Source organism: Carcharhinus amblyrhynchos, chromosome 25 (assembly GCF_965287045.1).
Source record: "Carcharhinus amblyrhynchos chromosome 25, sCarAmb.v2.hapA, whole genome shotgun sequence".
Classification (NCBI taxonomy): domain Eukaryota; kingdom Metazoa; phylum Chordata; class Chondrichthyes; order Carcharhiniformes; family Carcharhinidae; genus Carcharhinus; species Carcharhinus amblyrhynchos.
Window position 1 is genome coordinate 6,318,002 of NC_137348.1, and position 19,371 is coordinate 6,337,372.

The 19,371-nt window shown below is 46.8% G+C and overlaps 1 protein-coding gene across 1 annotated transcript in view; it reads right to left on the bottom strand.

The window, feature by feature from the left end:
• The window catches only part of col27a1b (collagen, type XXVII, alpha 1b), a 576,392-nt gene that overhangs the window by 533,648 nt on the left and 23,373 nt on the right, over positions 1–19,371 (bottom strand). The window contains exon 2 of the mRNA XM_080211775.1: positions 14,562–14,632. Coding sequence (XP_080067901.1) covers positions 14,562–14,632 — 71 coding nt within the window. The remainder of the gene's footprint in view (positions 1–14,561; positions 14,633–19,371) is intronic.

Sequence of the window (19,371 nt, forward strand, 5' to 3'; positions counted from 1 at the left end):
GCGTGGGTTTCCTCCAGGTGCTCCGATTTCCTCCCACAGTCCAAAGATGTGTGGGTTAGGTGGATTGGCCATGCTAAATTGGCCCTCACTGTCAGGGGACTAGGAGGGTAAATATGTGGGGTTACGGGGATAGGGGATGGGTGTGATTGTGGTCGGTGCAGACTCGATGGGCCGAATGACCTCTTTCTGCACTGTAAGATTCTATGTTCTGTGTAAGAATCTATTGATGATCATGAAACCATTGTCGATTTTCGGAAAATCCCATCTGGTTCACTCTTGTCCTTTGGGGAAGGAAATCTGCTGCCTTTACCTGACCTATATGTGACTCCAGAGCAATGGGGTTGACTCTCAACTGCCCTCCAAGGGCAACTAGGGATGGGCAATAAATACTGGACGGCCAGTGACACTCACGTCCGTGAATGAATTAAAAATAGCGTGGAGAATCCAGGTCAACCATCATCCCAAATGCACACTTAGTACAAATCAGATTGCACAAGAACCAGCAACCCATTTGGGTTCCAAATCTTTTTGGTTGCGATCCACTTCATGATATAATTATTTCGATACGCCTTCAGTTTTACAGCACGGCGCTCCAGTAGGTTCAGAATGAATTTAGTTGCACCACTTCTGTATTCGACCCTGCGCTGTGTAACATTCTGGCTTCAACGAGGAAAATAATAAGAAACACTCTTCTCTGAGAGTCTGGTTCAGATACATCTGTCAGGTGTCAGCGCTTGGCAAAGACGACGCAATATCTGCGGAGGAAATCCCTCGTTCACATCATCCAGATACAAATATAGATTGACACAAATGTTTGAGGTTCTTAAATTAGATCTGAACGGTCGACGTAATGCCTAACTCTGCGAGCGCAACGTTCGTGAGGTCTATCAAAGAGGGCCCGGGCTCAAAGCTGAGCGTGCGATCCGCAATAACAAACCAGGATTTTAGAAACTTTGCTGTTTGCCATTTCAGACATCTGTCCGCTCTCCCACATTGGCTGACGAAATAGCAACAAATATTTCCTTTACACAATCTCGCAATTTTCCTCTCGAGTTACTCTCAGTTTCCTTATCATCATTGCAAGCACTAAAGCGGGGCTGAACGTTCACTGCTACGATTGATGGTGTTTTGGGATGGTGCGTGGCATTCGTAGAGTGCCACTTTTACACACCAGACTGATCTTGCCGAGTGTTTGCAAGAGAAGGTGGCACAGTGGTTAGCACTGCTGCCTCACAGTGCCAGGGACCCGGGTTCAATTCCCGGCTTGGGTGACTGTGTGTGTGGAGTTTGCACATTCTCCCCGTGTCTGTGTGGGTTTCCTTCGGGTGCTCCGGTTTCCTCCCAGAGATGTGAGGGTTAGGTGTATTGGCCGTGCTAAATTGTTGATTAGTGTCCTGAGATGTGTAGGTTACAATAAGTAGCTGTGGGAAATGTGTGAGGTTACGGGAGTAGGACCTGGGTAGGATACTCTTGTCAGAGAGTCGGTACAGACTTGATGGACTGAATGGCCTCCCTCTACACTGTAGGGGTTCTACAAACAGAGTATAAAATTTGGGAAATTGATGGACAATTCTCTGCCATTTCTGCTAACTTTACTGCAATTTATTTTATTTGTTCATGGCGAGGCCAGCATTTGTTACCCATCCCTAATTGCCCTTGAACTGAATGTCTCACTTGGCCATTTCAGAGGGCAGTTGAGAGTCAACCACATTGCTGTGGCTCTGGGGTCACATATAGGCCAGACTGGGTAAGGATGGCAGGCACTGCTGCTTCACAGCTCCAGGGATCTGGGTTTGGTTTCCAGGTTGGGTCACTGTCTGTGTGGAGTTTGCACATTCTCCTCGTGTCTGTGTGGGTTTCCTCCGGGTGCTCTGGTTTCCTCCCGCACTCCAAAGATGCGCGGGTTAGGTTGATTGGCCATGCTAAATTGGCCCTTGGTATCGTGAGATGCATAGGTTAGAGAGTTTAGTGGATAAATATGTAAGGATGTGGGGGTAGGGCTTGGGTGGGATTGTGGTTGGTGCAGGCTCGATGGGCCGAATGGCCTCCTTCTGTACTTTAGGGTTATGATGATTTCTATGATTTCCATCCCTAAAGGAATTAATGAACCAGATGGGTTTTTCCAACAATTGACAATGATTTCATGGTCATCAGTAGACTTCTAATTCCAGATAGTTCTTTTATTGAATTCAAATTCCACCATCTGCCGTGGTTGGATTCGAACCGGGGTCCCCAGAGCATCATCCTGGCTATCTGGATTGGTTGTCCAGTTACAATACCACTATGCTACTGCCTCTCCCTAATTCCACCATCAAGAACATCTTTCCTTCCTCTTCCTTTCAGCATTCCAAAGAGACTATTCCCACCATGACACCCTGGCCCACACCTCTAATACCTGCTGCTTTCCTAGTTGATTCCAGGTGATACAACCTTTTGCTCCTTTCTATTCCACCTTTCAAAGTCCTGGACACTTCCCGGGTGGGAGAGGGAAGTATTTTACCCAGTATGTCCACAGGGTGCTTTTCTCAACCACAGGCAGACTGAAGCCGGATTCAGGGATCGTTTCACTGAACATCTCTGTTCTCTCTGGAAGAATGAAGATCCCACAGGTGGGAAGAGCCGAATGGGCTCGACCCCACTTTCTCAATGAGATGCCCCCAAATTTACTCAGTGTTAACCCATCAGTGTGAACTGGGTACATGCACTCACGGCTGAGAATGACTAGATCTAAATTTGCAGAAGAAATTGATTTCTAAGCAGATGCTCAATACATAAGAAATAAAAGCAGGAGCAGAATCTTAGGATCGCTACAGTGCAGAAGAGGCCATTCAGTAGATTGGATCTACTCCGACTCAATATCTTACTCAGGCCCACTCCCCCACCCACTTCCTGTAAACCCACACGTTTCCCATGGCTAATACCCCTAAGCTATACATCTTGGAACACTAAGAGGCAATTTAGCATGGCCAATCCACCTAACATCTTTGGAGTGTAGAAGGAAACTGGAGCAGTCGAAGGAAACCCACGCAGACACGGGGAGAATGTGCAGACTCCATACAGACAGTGGCCCCAAGCCGGGAATCGAACCCAGGTCCCTGGCGCTGTGAGGCAGCAGTGCTAACCACTGCGCTACTGTGTCAACGATGTGGAGGTTAGAATAATTAGTCATGGGAAATGTGTGGGGTTACAGGGTTGGGGAGAGAGTCCTGGGTAAGATACTGTGATAGAGATTTGGTTGACTAATGGAAGGGGGAGATTTTCTGGTGTCTGCGTGGCATGTCTCTCATGTAGGATTTCCAACTGACTGCACCCACAGTGCCAAGAACCCCATGGCAGGAGGATGCCGTTGGCAGTGGGCACATAGAGATAAGTCCGGCCAATGTTTCAGGTCCATTGTCCTTTGTTAGTAATTCTATCGTAAGGCCGCAGAGATTAAAATACCACAATCGACTGTGCGCCGCAACCTCGCTGCCGATCATTTGGAACTTTACAAACACAAATAAAGCCATCGGTAAGGCTCGGGTGAAAAGCATGTGGGGGGGGGCCACAGTTCAAAGATGTGCAGGATTAGATGGGTTGGCCGTGCTAAATTGCCCCTTAGTGTTCACGATGTGGTGATGGTGTCCCAAGAACAGCACGGTGGCACAGTGGTTAGCACTGCTGCCTCACAGTACCAGGGATCCGGGTTCAATTCCTGGCGTGGGTCACTGTTTGTGTGGAGTTTGCACATTCTCTCCGCATCCTCCAGGTTAGGTCTCAAAGCTCAGTGAGAAACCTGAGCACATATCGGGAGGCAAGAACAAAGTGGCAAGACTTCAGCGATGAAAGAGAATGTTTTCCCTGTTGTGAAGTCAAGCAAATTTAAACTCAATTTGCGAGGAATTTTGTCAGCGTGTTGTAAACCAAAAAAAAAACAAGGCTGAAAGTAATGATGACTAAAATGATCTGAAACAACCGCGTGGGAACAGACATCTTAACTGGCATCGACTAATGAGAATAATTCTTCTCAGCAATAAATAACGGCCTCTCAGGGACAGGTCAAAAACAAAACATCCCAACTGGACCCGGGGGGCAAAGAAGATAATCTAAATTGTATGTTCCGTCACACCTCAAAGTGCCACAGTTGGAACCCCCATCGCACACACAAAGATACTTAAATATCATATTCGTAAATCAGTAAGAAACAGCTGAAGATACACTGAGGTTGATATTTGTCTTTTGGATGTCAAATACAGACTTTCCCTCCCCTCTCAGGCAGACTAGATTCCAGGGCGCTATTTGGAAGGAGAATAGGGCAGTTCTCTCTGGCGCCCAGGCCAGGATTCGCCAAACAGATTACCTGGTCTCTGTCACGTTGTTGTTAGCAGGAGCTTGCTGTGCAAAACTTGGCTGCTTTATTTCCTCCCTTACAACAGTGGCTACACTTCAAAAGCACTTCACTGGCTATTAAGGCTTTAAGGTTGTGAAAGCCAAGGTGGCACAGTGGTTAGCACTGCTGCCTCACAGCGCCAGGGACCCGGGTTCGATTCCCAGCTGGGTAACACAGTGGTTAGCACTGCTGCCTCACAGTGCCAGGGACGCGGGTTCAATTCCCAGCTGGGTAACACAGTGGTTAGCACTGCTGCCTCACAGTGCCAGGGACGCGGGTTCGATTCCCAGCTGGGTAACACAGTGGTTAGCACTGCTGTCTCACAGCGCCAGGGACCCGGGTTCGATTCCCAGCTGGGTAACACAGTGGTTAGCACTGCTGCCTCACAGCGCCAGGGACCCGGGTTCGATTCCCAGCTGGGTAACACAGTGGTTAGCACTGCTGTCTCACAGTGCCAGGGACCCGGGTTCGATTCCCAGCTGGGTAACACAGTGGTTAGCACTGCTGCCTCACAGTGCCACGGACCCGGGGTTTAATTCTGGTCTTAGGCGACTGTCTGTGTAGAGTCTGCATATTCTCCCCATTTCTGCATGAATTTTCTCCGGGTGCTCCAGTTTCCTCCCACAGTTCAAAGATATGCAGGATTAGATGGATTGGCCATGCTAAATTGCCCCTTAGTGTCCCAAAATGTGGTGATGGTGTCCCAAGAGCAGCACGGTGGCACAGCAGTAAGCACTGCTGCCTCACAGTACCAGGGACCCAGGTTCAATTTCTGGTGTGGGTCACTGTTTGTGCGGAGTCTGCACATTCTCTCCACATCCTCTGGGTGCTCTGGATTCCTCCTACAGTCTGAAAGAGTTAGCACTGCTGCCTCATAGCGCCAGGTCGATTTCTGGCTTGGGTCACTGTCTGCAAATTCTCCCCATGTCTGCGTGGGTTTCCTCCGGGTGCTCCGGTTACCTTCCACAGTCCAAAAGGTGTGCTGGTTAGGTACATGGGCCATGCTAAATTCTCCCTCAGTGTACCCAAACTAGTGGACTGAGTTAGAACGAGTGTGGCGACCAGGGGATTTCCACAGTAACTTCGTTTCAATGTAAGTCGACTTGTGACACTAATAAATAAACTTGGAATGTGAAAAAGATGCTTTGGTTAGAATAATTAGCCATGGGAAATGTGTGGGTTACTGCAATAGGATGGGGGGAGAGGGCCGGAGTAAGATACTCTGCCAAAGAGTTGGTGCAGATTCAATGGGCTAATTCTGCGCTGTAGGGTTCTCGAAAGAGGAGTGGTTATTTCCGAGTGATCTTTTCCAGCATTAATAATCTAGTTTCCTCTCAAGGAGAGGAGAGAGGGAGCGCCAGCAGCTGCCAATTCAGAGAAACTTCCATCAACAACAGTAATTATCCTCTAAGTGCCCCTGGGGTGTGGTGTGCCTATTTAGGCTACATTTCCCAACAGGGAGTACCTAAGCTGTAGTCTTAAGCAGCTAAACACTGAGACTGTGTCCCGTGAGCAAGGCTACAAAGGGCTTGCTTGTTTAAGTAAGGATCAAATGAGTCTAACATCTCTCTGAGAAAATAAACGACGCTCTGCAATTGAGCTGCCACCAATGTGGATCCTTACAAAATTAAAATCGCATCAATCAATATTGTCAAACACAAGAATATTGAGGTTTAGTTTGAGTTCTTATGCAGCGTTGGAAGGTGAGGTACCAGGGTACATCTTTCAGAGATGAAGATACCACACAGCAGCTACAGTGCGCAGTGTTCAACAACAACAACTTGCCTACAAATGGCACCTTTATTCAACACCTCGTAGTAAATTTGACAATTATGCCTCCTGCTCCGACCAAGGCCGCAAGAAACTACGAAGGGTCATTAACGAAGCCCAATCCATCACTCAAACCAGACTCCCATCTACTGACTCTGTCTACACTTCCCGCTGCCTCGGCAAAGCAGCCAGCACAATTAAGGACCCCGGACATTCTCTCTCCCGTCTATCAGGAAAAAGATATAACAGTCTGAAGTCACGTACCAACTGACTCAAGAACAGCTTCTTCCCTGCTGCCGTCAGACTTTTTAATGGACCTACTCTATATTAAGTGATCTTTTTCTGTACTGTAATAAGTCTTCGGAGGCAGAAATCCCTTCACCAGAATCCCTCTATTTACAATTCCAACAGCAGTGCACAGAGTGCTAGCAGTCCAGAGGGGGTGCCAGAGGAACTGACACTCCCAGTTAAATATAAAGAAAAGACTCCCTGATTGGGCCAATTGACTCCTTAATCAGGGAGTTCATATTCCAATAGGCCAACGTCAATGACCTGATTGAAGTCATTCCATACACCCTAGCTATAACTGTAACACTGTATTCTGCACCCTTTCCTTTCCTTCTCCCCTGCGTACTCTATGAGCAGTATACAATGTCTGTATACAAACAATACTTTGCACTGTATACCAATACATGTGACAATAATAAATCAAACACATGAGGAGATATCAGAACAGATTCTGAAGGGTAGGTTTTAAGAAGCTCCTTGAAGGAGGAGATAGTCAGGTAACATTGTTAGAGAAAAGCAATTCCAAAGCTTAGAACCAAGACAGCTGAAGACAGGGCCATCGATGGTAAAGAAAATGAGAAATAAGAAGATACAATTGGAGGAGTGCAGAGATCTCGGAGGGTTGTAAAGCACAAAGAGCAAAGAAAATTACAGCACAGGAACAGGCTCTTCGGCCCCTCCAAGCCTGCACCGACCATGCTGCCCGACTGAACTAAAACTCCCTACCCTTCCGGGGACCATATCCCTCTGTTCCCATCCTATTCAAATATTTGCCCAGACACCCCTTAAAAGTCACTATTGTATCTGCTTCCACTACCTCCCCCAAAAGCGAGTTCCAGGCACCCACCACCCACTGGGTAAAAAAACTTGCCTTGTACATCTCCTTTAAACCTTGCCCCTCTCACCTTAAACCTGTGCCCCCGAGCAATTGACTCTTCCACCCTGGAAAGAAGCCTCTGACTATCCACTCTGTCCACGCCCCTCATAATCTTGTAGGGTTGTATCAAGTCTCCTCTCAACCTCCATTGTTCCAGTGAGAACAAAGTTGAGGACTTTTGGAGATAGGGAGGGTTGAAGCTTGGAAGGTGGAGAGGATGGTTCCACTATATCCTGAGTGGAAAAATCACTTTAGCGTCACTGATTATAAACCACAACATCCTTTCTTACTCATTGTGCTCCTGCTGTTCCTGTGTTAACACAGCAATCTGAGCATCAGTTCAGTGCTCACTGCAGTTCCCGTTCAACAGATTCTTTTAGCTGTCCATGGTACTGAGGTCGATGCAATCTACTGGACTAAGACTAAGACTAAACTTTATCTTCAATGTTTGACGACATTGCCGTGACAAGTTAACAAACCCAAGTCACGGTGGTATAGCGGTAATATTGGTGGACCACCAAACCAGGGACCTAAACTGATGTAAACATAGAGGCCGATTCTTCCAGCATGCAGTGGGTTGGGAAGACATCAGCGGAGGCCATTTCGTGGTCTTCCCGCTGGGCACCTCCACGTATCTCCACGCCATCAGCTCCATGCCAGACCTCCATGTGAAGCCAATTTCAATATTATAATCTCAATTTGCATATGTTTAGCAGGCCTGGGACTGAGGTTTCTGGGTCCACTACCAACTCCCCCCTTCTATCTCCACCCCGCCAGCCAGGAGTGGTTCATTCCAGCGGGATTTACAACTGCTCCCTACTAATAGGGAACAGGCAGCCCAACCCCACTGGAGGGAATAGAGGCCATGAAGATCCCCCCCAGATGGTTGGAGGCAAGGTGTGGTTCCCTGGGCAGTGCCAGCCTGGCACCCTGGCACTGCCCAGCGGTCATCAGGTAGTGTCAAGGAGGTAGGACCAGAGGGGGCAGGGCCTATTGGATGGGCAGGGCCTATTGCTGGAGCAATCAGTGTGGTTGGGAGGGGGTTGGGTCCCACTACCACTCTGCCAGAGGATCACCGGCAGAGGGGGGGGATGACAGTGATTGGAGCTGCCCATCGAGGTCAGGGGAGTGGGGGGAGGGGAAATCTGGAAATTGGGCTGGCCAGGGAGTAAGACATCAGGAACTGCCTGAAGAGGTCCGGGAGTAAGAAGTCTCACAACACCAGGTTAAAGTCCAACCAATTTATTTGACAGTAAACCCACAAGCTTTCGGAAACGCTGTTCCTTCGTCAGGTGTGTGGAAAGTTCTCAGAGAAGGGCATATAAAGGCTCACACAGTTTACAGATAACTGATTAGAATGTGAGTTTTTACAGCTAACCTGCTATTCAAGTCTTAAAGATGCAGACAATGTGAGTGGGGATAGTATTAAGCATCTTGTCTGCATCTTTAAGACTTGAATAGCAGATTAGCTATAAAGACTTGCATTCTAATCAGTATTCTGTAAACTGTGTGAGCCTTTATACGCCCTTCTCTGATCAGAACCTTCCACACACCTGACGAAGGAACACCGCTTCCGAAAGCTTGTGGGTTTACTATCAAATAACCGTGTTGAACTTTAACCTGGTGTTGTGAGACTTCTTACTGTGTTTACCCCAGTCCAACGCCGGCATCTCCACATTATGAGGTCCGGGAGGCCAGCAATCAGCGGATTGGGGGGGGCAGCGATGGGGGGGTTTGCAGGGCTGGCCAGCGCTCAGGAGGTCGGCAGTGCGGGGCCACTGCGCATGCGTCGCTCTGGGCACTGATAGATTGGCACAAACGCAAGGCCCGCCCGGCGCTATGCTGTCGGCCTCTCCATTGGGAATAGACCCCATCCCCTAATTTTCCTAGGGGATGCCACTAGGGCACTCTGCAGTGAAGAGAGTTTGGAAGATTCATTCTGAAAATCCCGCTTAAAAAAAACCAGAGGGATTTACTCCCATTTTCACACGAATTGGGGACTTAGAATTTTTTTTTGCAAGGAACCCAGCCATGGATTCAAATCCCACCATGGCAGTTCTAGTGTGTTAAATTCAGTCAATAAAATCTGAAATAAGATGCTAGTCTCATTATTGATAATCATTGGACAAAAATTATTGTCACAAAAGCCCATTCGGTTTACTAATGATCTTCAGAAAGAAAATATTCTCATTTATGATTACACGCTGAAGACAGTTGGATCAAAGACTAAAATGAGAATATATTTGGAAAGGAATCTCAGCAAATACTAAGCACACTGGGGAGGGGGATAGCCAGAACTTTAAAAAGGGGCTGGGAATAGTGGAACCAGTCACATTCTCAAAGAAAAGGTGTCATAGAAATTGGGGTGGAAGTTCAACTGACAATGGATGAGTGGAGCTCTAACAACACTCAAGACACCATCCAGGCCAAAGCAGCCCATTTGATTGGCACTACATCCACAAATACCCATTCTCTCCATTACCCACACTCAGGAGCAGCACTGTGTACTATCTACAAGATACACTGCAGAAATTCACCAAAGATCCTTAGAGAGCACTTTCCAAACCCATGGCCATTTCCATCCAGAAGGACAAGGACAGCAGATACCTGGAAACATCACCACCTGCAAATTCCCCTCCGAGCCACTCACCATCGTGACTTGGAAATATATCCCGTTCCTTCGCAGTCACTGGCCGGAATTTTAATCAGGGCAGGCGAGGGGTGGAACATGGAAAGGCCCACTGACCTAGGTCAGGATTTTACAATTTTGGGATGAGCGAGGCCATAAAATCCCACCCTCTGGGTCAAAATCCTGGAATTCCCTACCTAGCAGCATTGTGGGTCAACCCACTGCACCTGGACTGCAGCAGTTCAAGAAGGAAGCTCACCAACACCGTCTCATGGGCAACTAGGGATGGGCAATGAATGTTGGGCAACTAGGGATGGGCAATGAATGTTGGCCAGCCAGCGATGCCCATGTCCCACGAATGGATAAAAGAAAAATGACAGCCATGCTACCCCATGGTATAATGGAATATACTGGTTTCAGTATGTAGAAACAAGATCAATTTTTGTCACAAAACCTACTTCCTGATGAAGGCAATCTATCAGTGGTCACCAGAACCCAACAACATTCACCTGTCACACAGGAGCTTTCACACTTTGCAACTTTCTAATGTGTGTTACTTTGGGACAGGAGTTTGTTTCCTTTATTCTCTCCAATCAATGAATAGTTTTTGGCAAAGAATCACTTTTGGTTGAAGTGATTTGGTTGCACGTTGCAAGTTCGAGCCTGCTTCACCATTCATTCTGATCATGGCTGATCATCCAACTCAAAAGTCTAATCCTGCTTTCTCCCCATAACCTTTGATCCCATTCACCCCAAGTGCTATATCCAGTTGCCTCTTGAATACGTTCAATGTTTTGGCATCAACTACTTCCTGTGGTAATGAATTCCACAGGATCACCACTCTTTGGGTGAAGAAATGTCTCCCCATCTCCGTCCTAAACGGTCTACCCTGAATCCTCAGACATGCGTTTGCCAACACATTTTTATATTGTGCGTGTGTGTGTGTGTGTGTGTGAGACAGTGTGTGTGTGAGTGTATATGTTGTGTGTGTGAGTGTGTGTGTGTGTGTGGGTGTGTGTGTGTGTGTGGGTGTATGTGTGTGTGACAGTGTTTATGTGTGTGTGTATGTGTGTATGAATGTGTATATGTGTGAGTGTGTGTGCGTATGTGTGTATCAGTGTGTGTATGCGTGACTGTGTGTGCGTATGTGTGTATCAGTGTATGTCTCTGTGTGTATATGTATGTGTGTTATGTGCATGTGTATGTGTGTGTGTGCATCAGTGTGTTTATGTGCATGTGTGTGTTATGTGCGTATGTATGTGTGTGTGTATGTGTACGTGTGTATCAGTGTGTCTATGTGTGTGTATGTGTGTGTGTTATGTGCGTGTGTATGTGTATGTGTGTGTGAGCATGTTATGTTATGTGTGACTGTGTGTGTGTGTGCGTAATGGATACTGACAGTGTTTCAAGTTGCCAACCTACTCCCTGAGCTACTGTTTCTACAAAGGTTAAACTAGGCCTGGGCTATTTTCACACAAGTCTGTAGCTGCCAACAAAATTCACTGAAAATAGCACATTCCAGCCTCCTAGATTTCACAACTTGTACTGTTTTATTTGAGTCACAAGAAGAAGCAAAAGATATGTTGCAAAAAAAACTAACGCTGGTTTTGAAATTTGGCACGGCCAATGAAATCTAATAAGACACACAAGTGAGACATCACAGACTACATGCGTGTCTGAAATCTTTCACAGTGCGATCCTCCTCAATGTCTCACATCCATCAGAACAAAATCACATCACCTCCTGAAAAGTGAAGGAGGTAACAATCAGTTCGAGGTCTCAAAACAAGCGGGATGCACTTTAGGGAAGGAAATCTGCTGTCCTTACCCGGTCTGGCCTACATGTGACTCCAGAGCCACAGCAATGAGGTTGGCTCTGAACTGTCTTATGAGCAGCTACTCAGTTCAAGCACAATAAGGGATGGGCAACAAGTGGTGGCCTTGCCAGAGACAGCCAGATCTCATGAAAGAATATTTTTTTAAAAAAAGGATGCCAGGAGAGGATGTTAAGATGGTAGTGGTAGACAAGTTTACAATGATTGTTTGGTCTGAACATTGTAAACCCGTGCAGACTCCGCACAGACAGTGACCCAAGCTGGGAATTGAACCCGGGTCCCTGTGAGGCAGCAGTGCTAATCACTATGCCACTGTGCTGCATCTATTAGTGTCTATCCCATCAGGTCCATTTAGAAACTGATGTGTCTCCATGCGATCATCTCTCAATCTTCTAAACTCCAGAGAATTTACACCCAGTTCATGATAGGGCAACCCTCTGATCCCAGGAACCAATCCTGAGTCACTCGCTGTTGTCCACCATTCCTTCCTCATCTCATTCCAGGCAACAAAATGTGAATGGAGATCCTGGAACCCTGGTGACTAACCTGACATGCCAAGTAATAAAGCAAGATTGAACCACACATATGTCAGCCCCATGTTCCCACTCTCTGCATAACTCTCCTCCTCCAGAATCTTCCTTAAAACCCACTTCTTCCACTATGTTTTTTACACACATGACACCCCAAAGTTTACAGGTGCTGCATGGGCAGCACGGTGGCACAGTGGTTAGCACTGCTACCTCACAGTGCCAGGGACCTGGGTTCGATTCCCAGCTTGGATCACTGTCTGTGCAAAGTCTGCACATTCTCCCCATGTCTCCTCCGGGTGCTCCGGTTTCCTCCCACAGTCCAAAAGGCATACTGGTTAGGTGCATTGGCCATGCTAAGTTCTCTCTGTGTACCCGAGCAGGCATCGGAATGTGGCGATTGGGGGATTTTCACAGTAACTTCATTGCAGTGTAAATGTAAGCCGACATATGACACTAATGAATAATGGAGTCAAATCGTTGCATGTTGTACAGAATGGACGTCAAGATCTTTGGTCAAGTTTGATGTCAACACTGGTGAGTGATTGGTAGAATGCTGGGAATGAATTACTGATCACTTTTTTGACCAAGCAATACCAACCAGATCATTATAACCAAAAATGTTAATCCACATCTATTTCCGAGGCTGCTCCCAAACTGGGACCCTAACTTAATTAACATTGTCTGAGGAAGCTCAACTATTTAGCAAGGATGAACTTCAATCAATGCCAGCAGCCTTGGGAGTGGTGTTGAGCTGGAAATATGGCACAATACATTCAGTATTCAGTAATGATATTGGCTAGTTTAATATGGATATGCAATATGGCGTGTTGTGTGGTACAACCATCATATTAAATGGGACATTTCTTTTTTTATTCATTCATGGGACGCGGGTGTCACTGGCTGGCCAGCATTTATTGCCCATCCCAGTTGTCCTTGGAGGGCAGTTAAGAGTCAGCCAAATGGCTGTGGCTCTGGAGTCACATGTAGGCCAGACCAGGTAAGAACAACAGATTTGCTTGAAGGGCATTAGTGAACCGGATGGGATTTTCCGACAATAGTTTCATGGTCATCAGTAGATTCTTAATTCCAGGTTATTTTTTATTGAATTCAAATTCCACCAGCTGCCGTGGTGGGATTCGAACCTGGGTTCCCAGGACGTTGGTTGAGTTTCTGGATTAATAATCTAGCGATAATGCCACTCGGCCATCTCCTTCCCAACCTACTTTGATTTGATCTAGCAACTCAAGATCCATGAGGATCTTGTGGGCCATCAGCAGAATTGTACTCAGCCACAATCTGTAACCTCATAGCCCAGCATGTCCCCCACTCTGCCATTACCACCAAGCCAGGGGATCAATCCTAGTTCAATATGGAGTACAGGATGGTATACCAGGAGCAGCGGCAAGGCATACCTGGAAATGAAGAGTCAACCTAGTGAAGGAAGGCTTGCGTGCCAAACAGAGGAAATGGCAAACGATACAGTGTGTTAAGCAATCCCATAACCAATGGATCAGACCTAAGATCTGCAGTCCTTCCCCTTCCAGTCATGAATGGGGGGGGGCATGTCCTTTACACAAGAAGCAGAACAAACCAATTGCCTCCCCATCTGTCCACTCTCGATCATTAGCAAAATGATGTGATCGATAACCTGCTCGCTGATGCTCAGTTTGGGTTCCGCCAGGCCCTGACCTCAGTATCTATTCAATTCCTTTCTGAAAGTTACCATTGAATCTGCTTCCATCACCCTTTCAGAATGTGCACTCCAGCTCACTGTATAATCATTCCCCCCACCCCACCCTGCCCCTGGGTTTCTTGCCAATTATCTACAACCTGTCTCCCCAACTGGATGGAAATGTTGCCAACTTCTGTCTTTCCCTCCTAGCTAATCCAGATCAATAGGTTTCTCCTACACGTCCCCTTGCAATTTCCGAATCAGTGCCGAGATCAGCAAGATGACTGGAGTCAAGCATTCTTGACCTCTCTGACCTGGATGATTCTGCGCAGCGCCACACAGCACATTTCCCCCACTGAAGCACTATAACTACCAAGCTAATTTAATTCATCACAGCCAATCTCTATATTTCAGGGAAGCGCCCTCAGTTACGGACAAAACCGTTTGAGAAAATAAATCACGAGTGTTTAATTTTCAGACGATAATTTTCTCCAGTAATCTGCACAGCTGCCTAAATGGTTAGAAATAACCTTTGTGTTGGCATGCCTTAGCTGTTCCATTGATAAGCAGTGGCTCATGAAATGAGTCTTACCTTCAGGCAGTACTTGTGCAAGTCCCAAGTAGCAAGTACAATACAGTACAGCACAGAGGATTAGGGCTCTCCTAGAAAAAGAATAAACGCTAGTTAGAATTAAATGAGAAATACACTCTGCACATCTATTGTCAACTTCGCCTTTGTCAATGGTAGGAACATGGAAACTAGAAGCAGGAGCAGGCCATTCAGCCCTTCAAGACTGCTCCACCATTCATAAATTCAATATCCTGATCCCCCCTTCCACCCCATATCTCTTGATTCCTATAGAAACTTAGGGATATTATCTTAATATTAACCTCGTCATATTCTATTTTGTAATATTCTTCATTTAACAAGATAGATACAAATGAGGAAGGCCTTCCACTTTAACCCATCCAACCAGGGAGGGAATAAAAGTCTTCCAACACGTTCTGAGATATTCCTGCCCTTTTGACATCATCTCCCTGTGTGCGCGTTGGTTTCTTCTGGGTGCTCCGGTTTCCTTCCGCAGTCCAAAGATGTGCAGGTTAGGTGGGTTCGCCAGGGTAAACTGTCCCTTAGTGTCCAAAGATGTGTAAGTTAGGGGGATTGGCCATGCTAAATTGTTCCATAGTGTCCAAAGATATGCAGGTTAGGTTGGCCATGCTAAATTGTCCCTTAGTGTCCCAAGATGCGTGGATTACATGGATTAGCCGTGCTAAATTGCTCCTTAATGTCCAAAGACGTGAAGGTTAGGTCAGTTGACCATGCTAAATTGCCCCAAGTGTCCCAAGATATGTGGATTAGATGGATTAGTCGAGCTAAATTGCCCTTTAATGTCCAAAGATGTGTAGGTTAAGGGGATTACTGGGATAAATACGTGGGGTTACTGGGATAGGGAAAGAGGGTGGACCTGGATAAGATGGTCTATCGGACAGTTGGTGCAGACTTAATGGGCCGAATGGCCCCCTTCTGCACTGTAGGGATTCTATAATTTGTTGGCAACATCGTTGTTGAATAACGTTACCTCCGACTCACCACGGGCAATATCTGGGGGATCATTGGAGCCCAGGGTTAGGGTTAGGGTTAGAATTAGGGTTAGAATTAAGGTTCAGTGGCTGGCGTTAAAATTAAACATGAAATAAACCCAGAAATTCTCAGGACAGCAGGGAAGGCAGGTTAGTGGCATTTTAGGAAGGAGCCAGATGCGTCCAGTAGAACATTTTGGAGATTTTCCTCCTTCAGTACACATCTTGAAATTGGTCCCACTTGGTCAGGGAGAAGGAGGGATGTTGTAACGGTACATTTCATTGCGTTTCGGAGTGAGAATAGCGCGATAGTGACCAATGATCATGGTGAATGCCCAGGAGAGCTGTAAATCATGATCGAGACTCTCGCACAATTTTTCCAAAACTTAACGATGAACATTGGGGATTTCCTCGTCATTTTGAAGATTAAAAGATGATGAAACTTTACATTCCCTGTGACGAAAGACGGGGGAAATAATTTAACATGTCAGCATTAAAAACGGTGTTATTAATGAACACTAGCTGGAATGAATGGCATGTGTGAATGCCACCATGGGGTGGCACAGTGTTTAGCATTGCTGCCTCACAGTGCCAGGAACGGGGGTTCAATTCCCAGCCTGGGTCACTGTCTGTGAGGAGTCTGCACGTTCTCCCTGTGTCTGCATGGGTTTCCTCTGGGTGCTCCGGTTTCCTCCCACAGTCTGAAAGACGTGCTGGTTAGGTGCTAAATTCTCCCTCAGTGTACTCGAACAGGCGCCAGAGTGTGGTGACTAGGGGATTTTCACAGTAACTTCATTGCAGTGTTAATGTAAGCCCACTTGTGACGCTAATAAATAAACTTTAAGCTTTAAACAGATGTTTCTCCTGGTGGCGTGGGAAACATGTTACTCGAGGATGAAGGGAATTAGGGTAATGTTATAAATGCTGGCATTACTGATGATGATGATCACATGCCTGGAATGAACAAACAAAAAAACTATGTACTCAGCTACCGGGTCAATTTTCAGAAAGTATCCTTTCCAAAAGCACGGCACGGTGGCACAGTGGTTAGCACTGCTGCCTCACAGCGCCAGGGACTTGAGATCAACTCAGCCTTCAGTGACAGCCTGTGTGGAATCAGCACATTTTCCCCGTGTCTGCGTGGGTTTCCTCTGGGTGCTCCGGTTTCCTCCCACAGTCCAAAGATTTGCTTTGATTTATTATTGTCACATGTATTGGGATGCAGTGAAAGGTATTGTTTCTTGTGTACTAAACAGACAAAGCACACTGTTCATAGAATACGTGGGGAAGAAGGAAAGGAGAGGGTGTCAAACACAGTGTTACAGTCATAACTAGGGGTCAGAAAAAGATCAGCTTCATGTAAGGTAGGTCCATTCAAAAGTCGGATGGCAGCAGGGAAAAGCTGTTCTCGAGTCAGTTGGTATGTGGCCACAGACTTTTGTGCCTTTTTCCCAATGGAAGAAGTTGGAAGAGAGAATGTCCGGGGTGCGTGGGGTCCTTAATTATGCTGGCTGGTTTTCCGAGGCAGCGGGAAGTGTAGACAGAGTCAATGGATGGGAGGCTGGTGTGTATGATGGATTGGGCTACATTCTCAATCTGGGTCCCTTGCGCTGTGAGGCAGCAGTGTTCACCACTGTGCCACCATCCCTGCCCCTGACATGCAATGGCAAAGGTAATGACATGGTGGCACAGTGGTTAGCAGTGCTACCGCACAGCACCAGGGACCTGGGTAAATGTGTGGATTTTATACATTCTCCCCATGTCTGCGTGGGTTTCCTCCAGGTGCTCCGGTTTCCTCCCACACACCAAAGATGTGCAGGTTAGGTTGGTTGCCCCTTAGTGTCAGGGGGTTTGCAGGGTAAATACCTGCAAACAGGGGTAGGGCCTGGATGGGATTGTGGTCAGTGCAGCTGAATGGGCCGAATGGCCTCCTTTGGCACTGCAGGGAATCTACATTTTTCCCCTTCTTATGACCTTAGGGACAGAGGATAAGACAGGAAAGCAGCTGTATTTTTTATATACACTATAACATCATGCAATAACATCAAGAGCAAGTCAGCGGTAACCTTTCTTATTCATTCGTGGAGGTGTGAGATCACTGGCAAGGCCAGGATTTAAGGCCCATCTCTAATTCTCCTGGGGGTGAGCTACCACCTTCTTGAACCGTCTCAGTCCACGTGGTGTCGGTGAGGGAAGGTTCACCAGACCTATTCCCGGGACGGCGGGACTGTCCTGTGAACCGGGGTTGGGGCAAACAGGGCCTGCTTTCTCCAGGCTTTCGAAGAACGAGGGATGACCTCACCGCAATCTACAAAATACTTAATCGGATAGTCAGATAATATCGTTATGAAGTTGAGTTGGTAAAGATAGAAAGAATGTTTATAAAGCGATAAAAGAATTGCAAAAAAATGCGAGAAAAGGAAAACAGTGAGTGGTCCCTTTAAAAGCTGTCATTGAGTTCAAAATGCAAAGTACACACAGGCTTAACACAAGGATCCTACAGTTCAGAAGAAGGCCATTCGGCCCATCGAGACTGCACCGACCACAATCCCACCCTGGGCCTATCCGCATTACCCCATGCATTTACCCTAGCCAGTCCCCCAGACACAAAGGAGCAATGTTCATCGTTGAGTTTTGGAAAAATTGCCCCTTTGTGTCTGGGGGACTAGCAATCCATCTTTGGATTGTGGGAGGAAACCGGAGCACCCGGAGAAAACCCACGCAGACACGGGGAGAACGTACAAACTCCACACAGACAATCACCCAAGCCGGGAATCGAACCCGGGTCCCTGGCGCTGTGAGGCAATAGTGCTAATTACTGGCCCAGACAGGGTGGGGTAAAGAGGGCCTGGGTAAGATACTGTGTCAGGGAGTCAGTGCTGACCCGATGGCCTCTTCTGCAGTATAGGGATTCAGTGAGAGAGGCTTCAGGCATGAGTCAATGTGCATCACATCAAGTATCCCATCTGGATAAATTTCAAAAACACTTAATACAATCTGTTCCCAAAATTGTTTTCTAACCACCTTTTTTGATTGTGGTATCTACACTTGAAAGGATTACATATGTGTCTTGACAACCCATGTGTCTGGATTTGCTGCTTCCAGTCAAATCCAATTAATTGTCTGCAGCAAAATCCGAGGGAAATTTAACATTGGGATGCCTGCCTTACAAGTCTAGGGGGAAATGCTGTATGTTTCCAATGCACGGACAGCCTGCGTGCCATTTGGTTACAACACTCCAAGCAGGATGTGCACGTTTTAGAAAGGGGAGGCTGGAATTCTCCCAGAGACTTTGTCTCGACAACTACAACTCCAACAGAAAGCTCACGTGTGAAAATGGGTGACTCCTGTTGGCATGAAGTTATGGCAGCGATGTAGAAATAGCTTTGTGGAAATTCTGGTGACATAAACAGTGATTTGATCTGATTTATTATTGTCAGATGTATTAACATACAGTGAAAAGTATTGTTTCTTGCACGCTACGCAGACAAAGCATACCGTTCACAGAGAAGGAAAGGAGAGTGTGCAGAATGTAGTGTTACAGTCATAGCTAGGGTGTAGAGAAAGATCAACTTAATGCAAGGTAGGTCCATTCAAAAGTCTGACAGTAGCAGGAAAGAAGCTGCTCTTGAGTCAGTTGGTACGTGGCTTCAGACTTTTGTAGCTTTCTCCAGAGGGAAGAAGGTGGAAGAGAGAATGTCCGGGAAACGTGGGGTCTTTAATGATGCTGGCTGCTTTGCCGAGACAGCAGGAAGTGTAGACAGAGTCAGTGGATGGGAGGCTGGTTTGCCTGTCTGTGTGGAGTTTGCGCATTCTCCCTG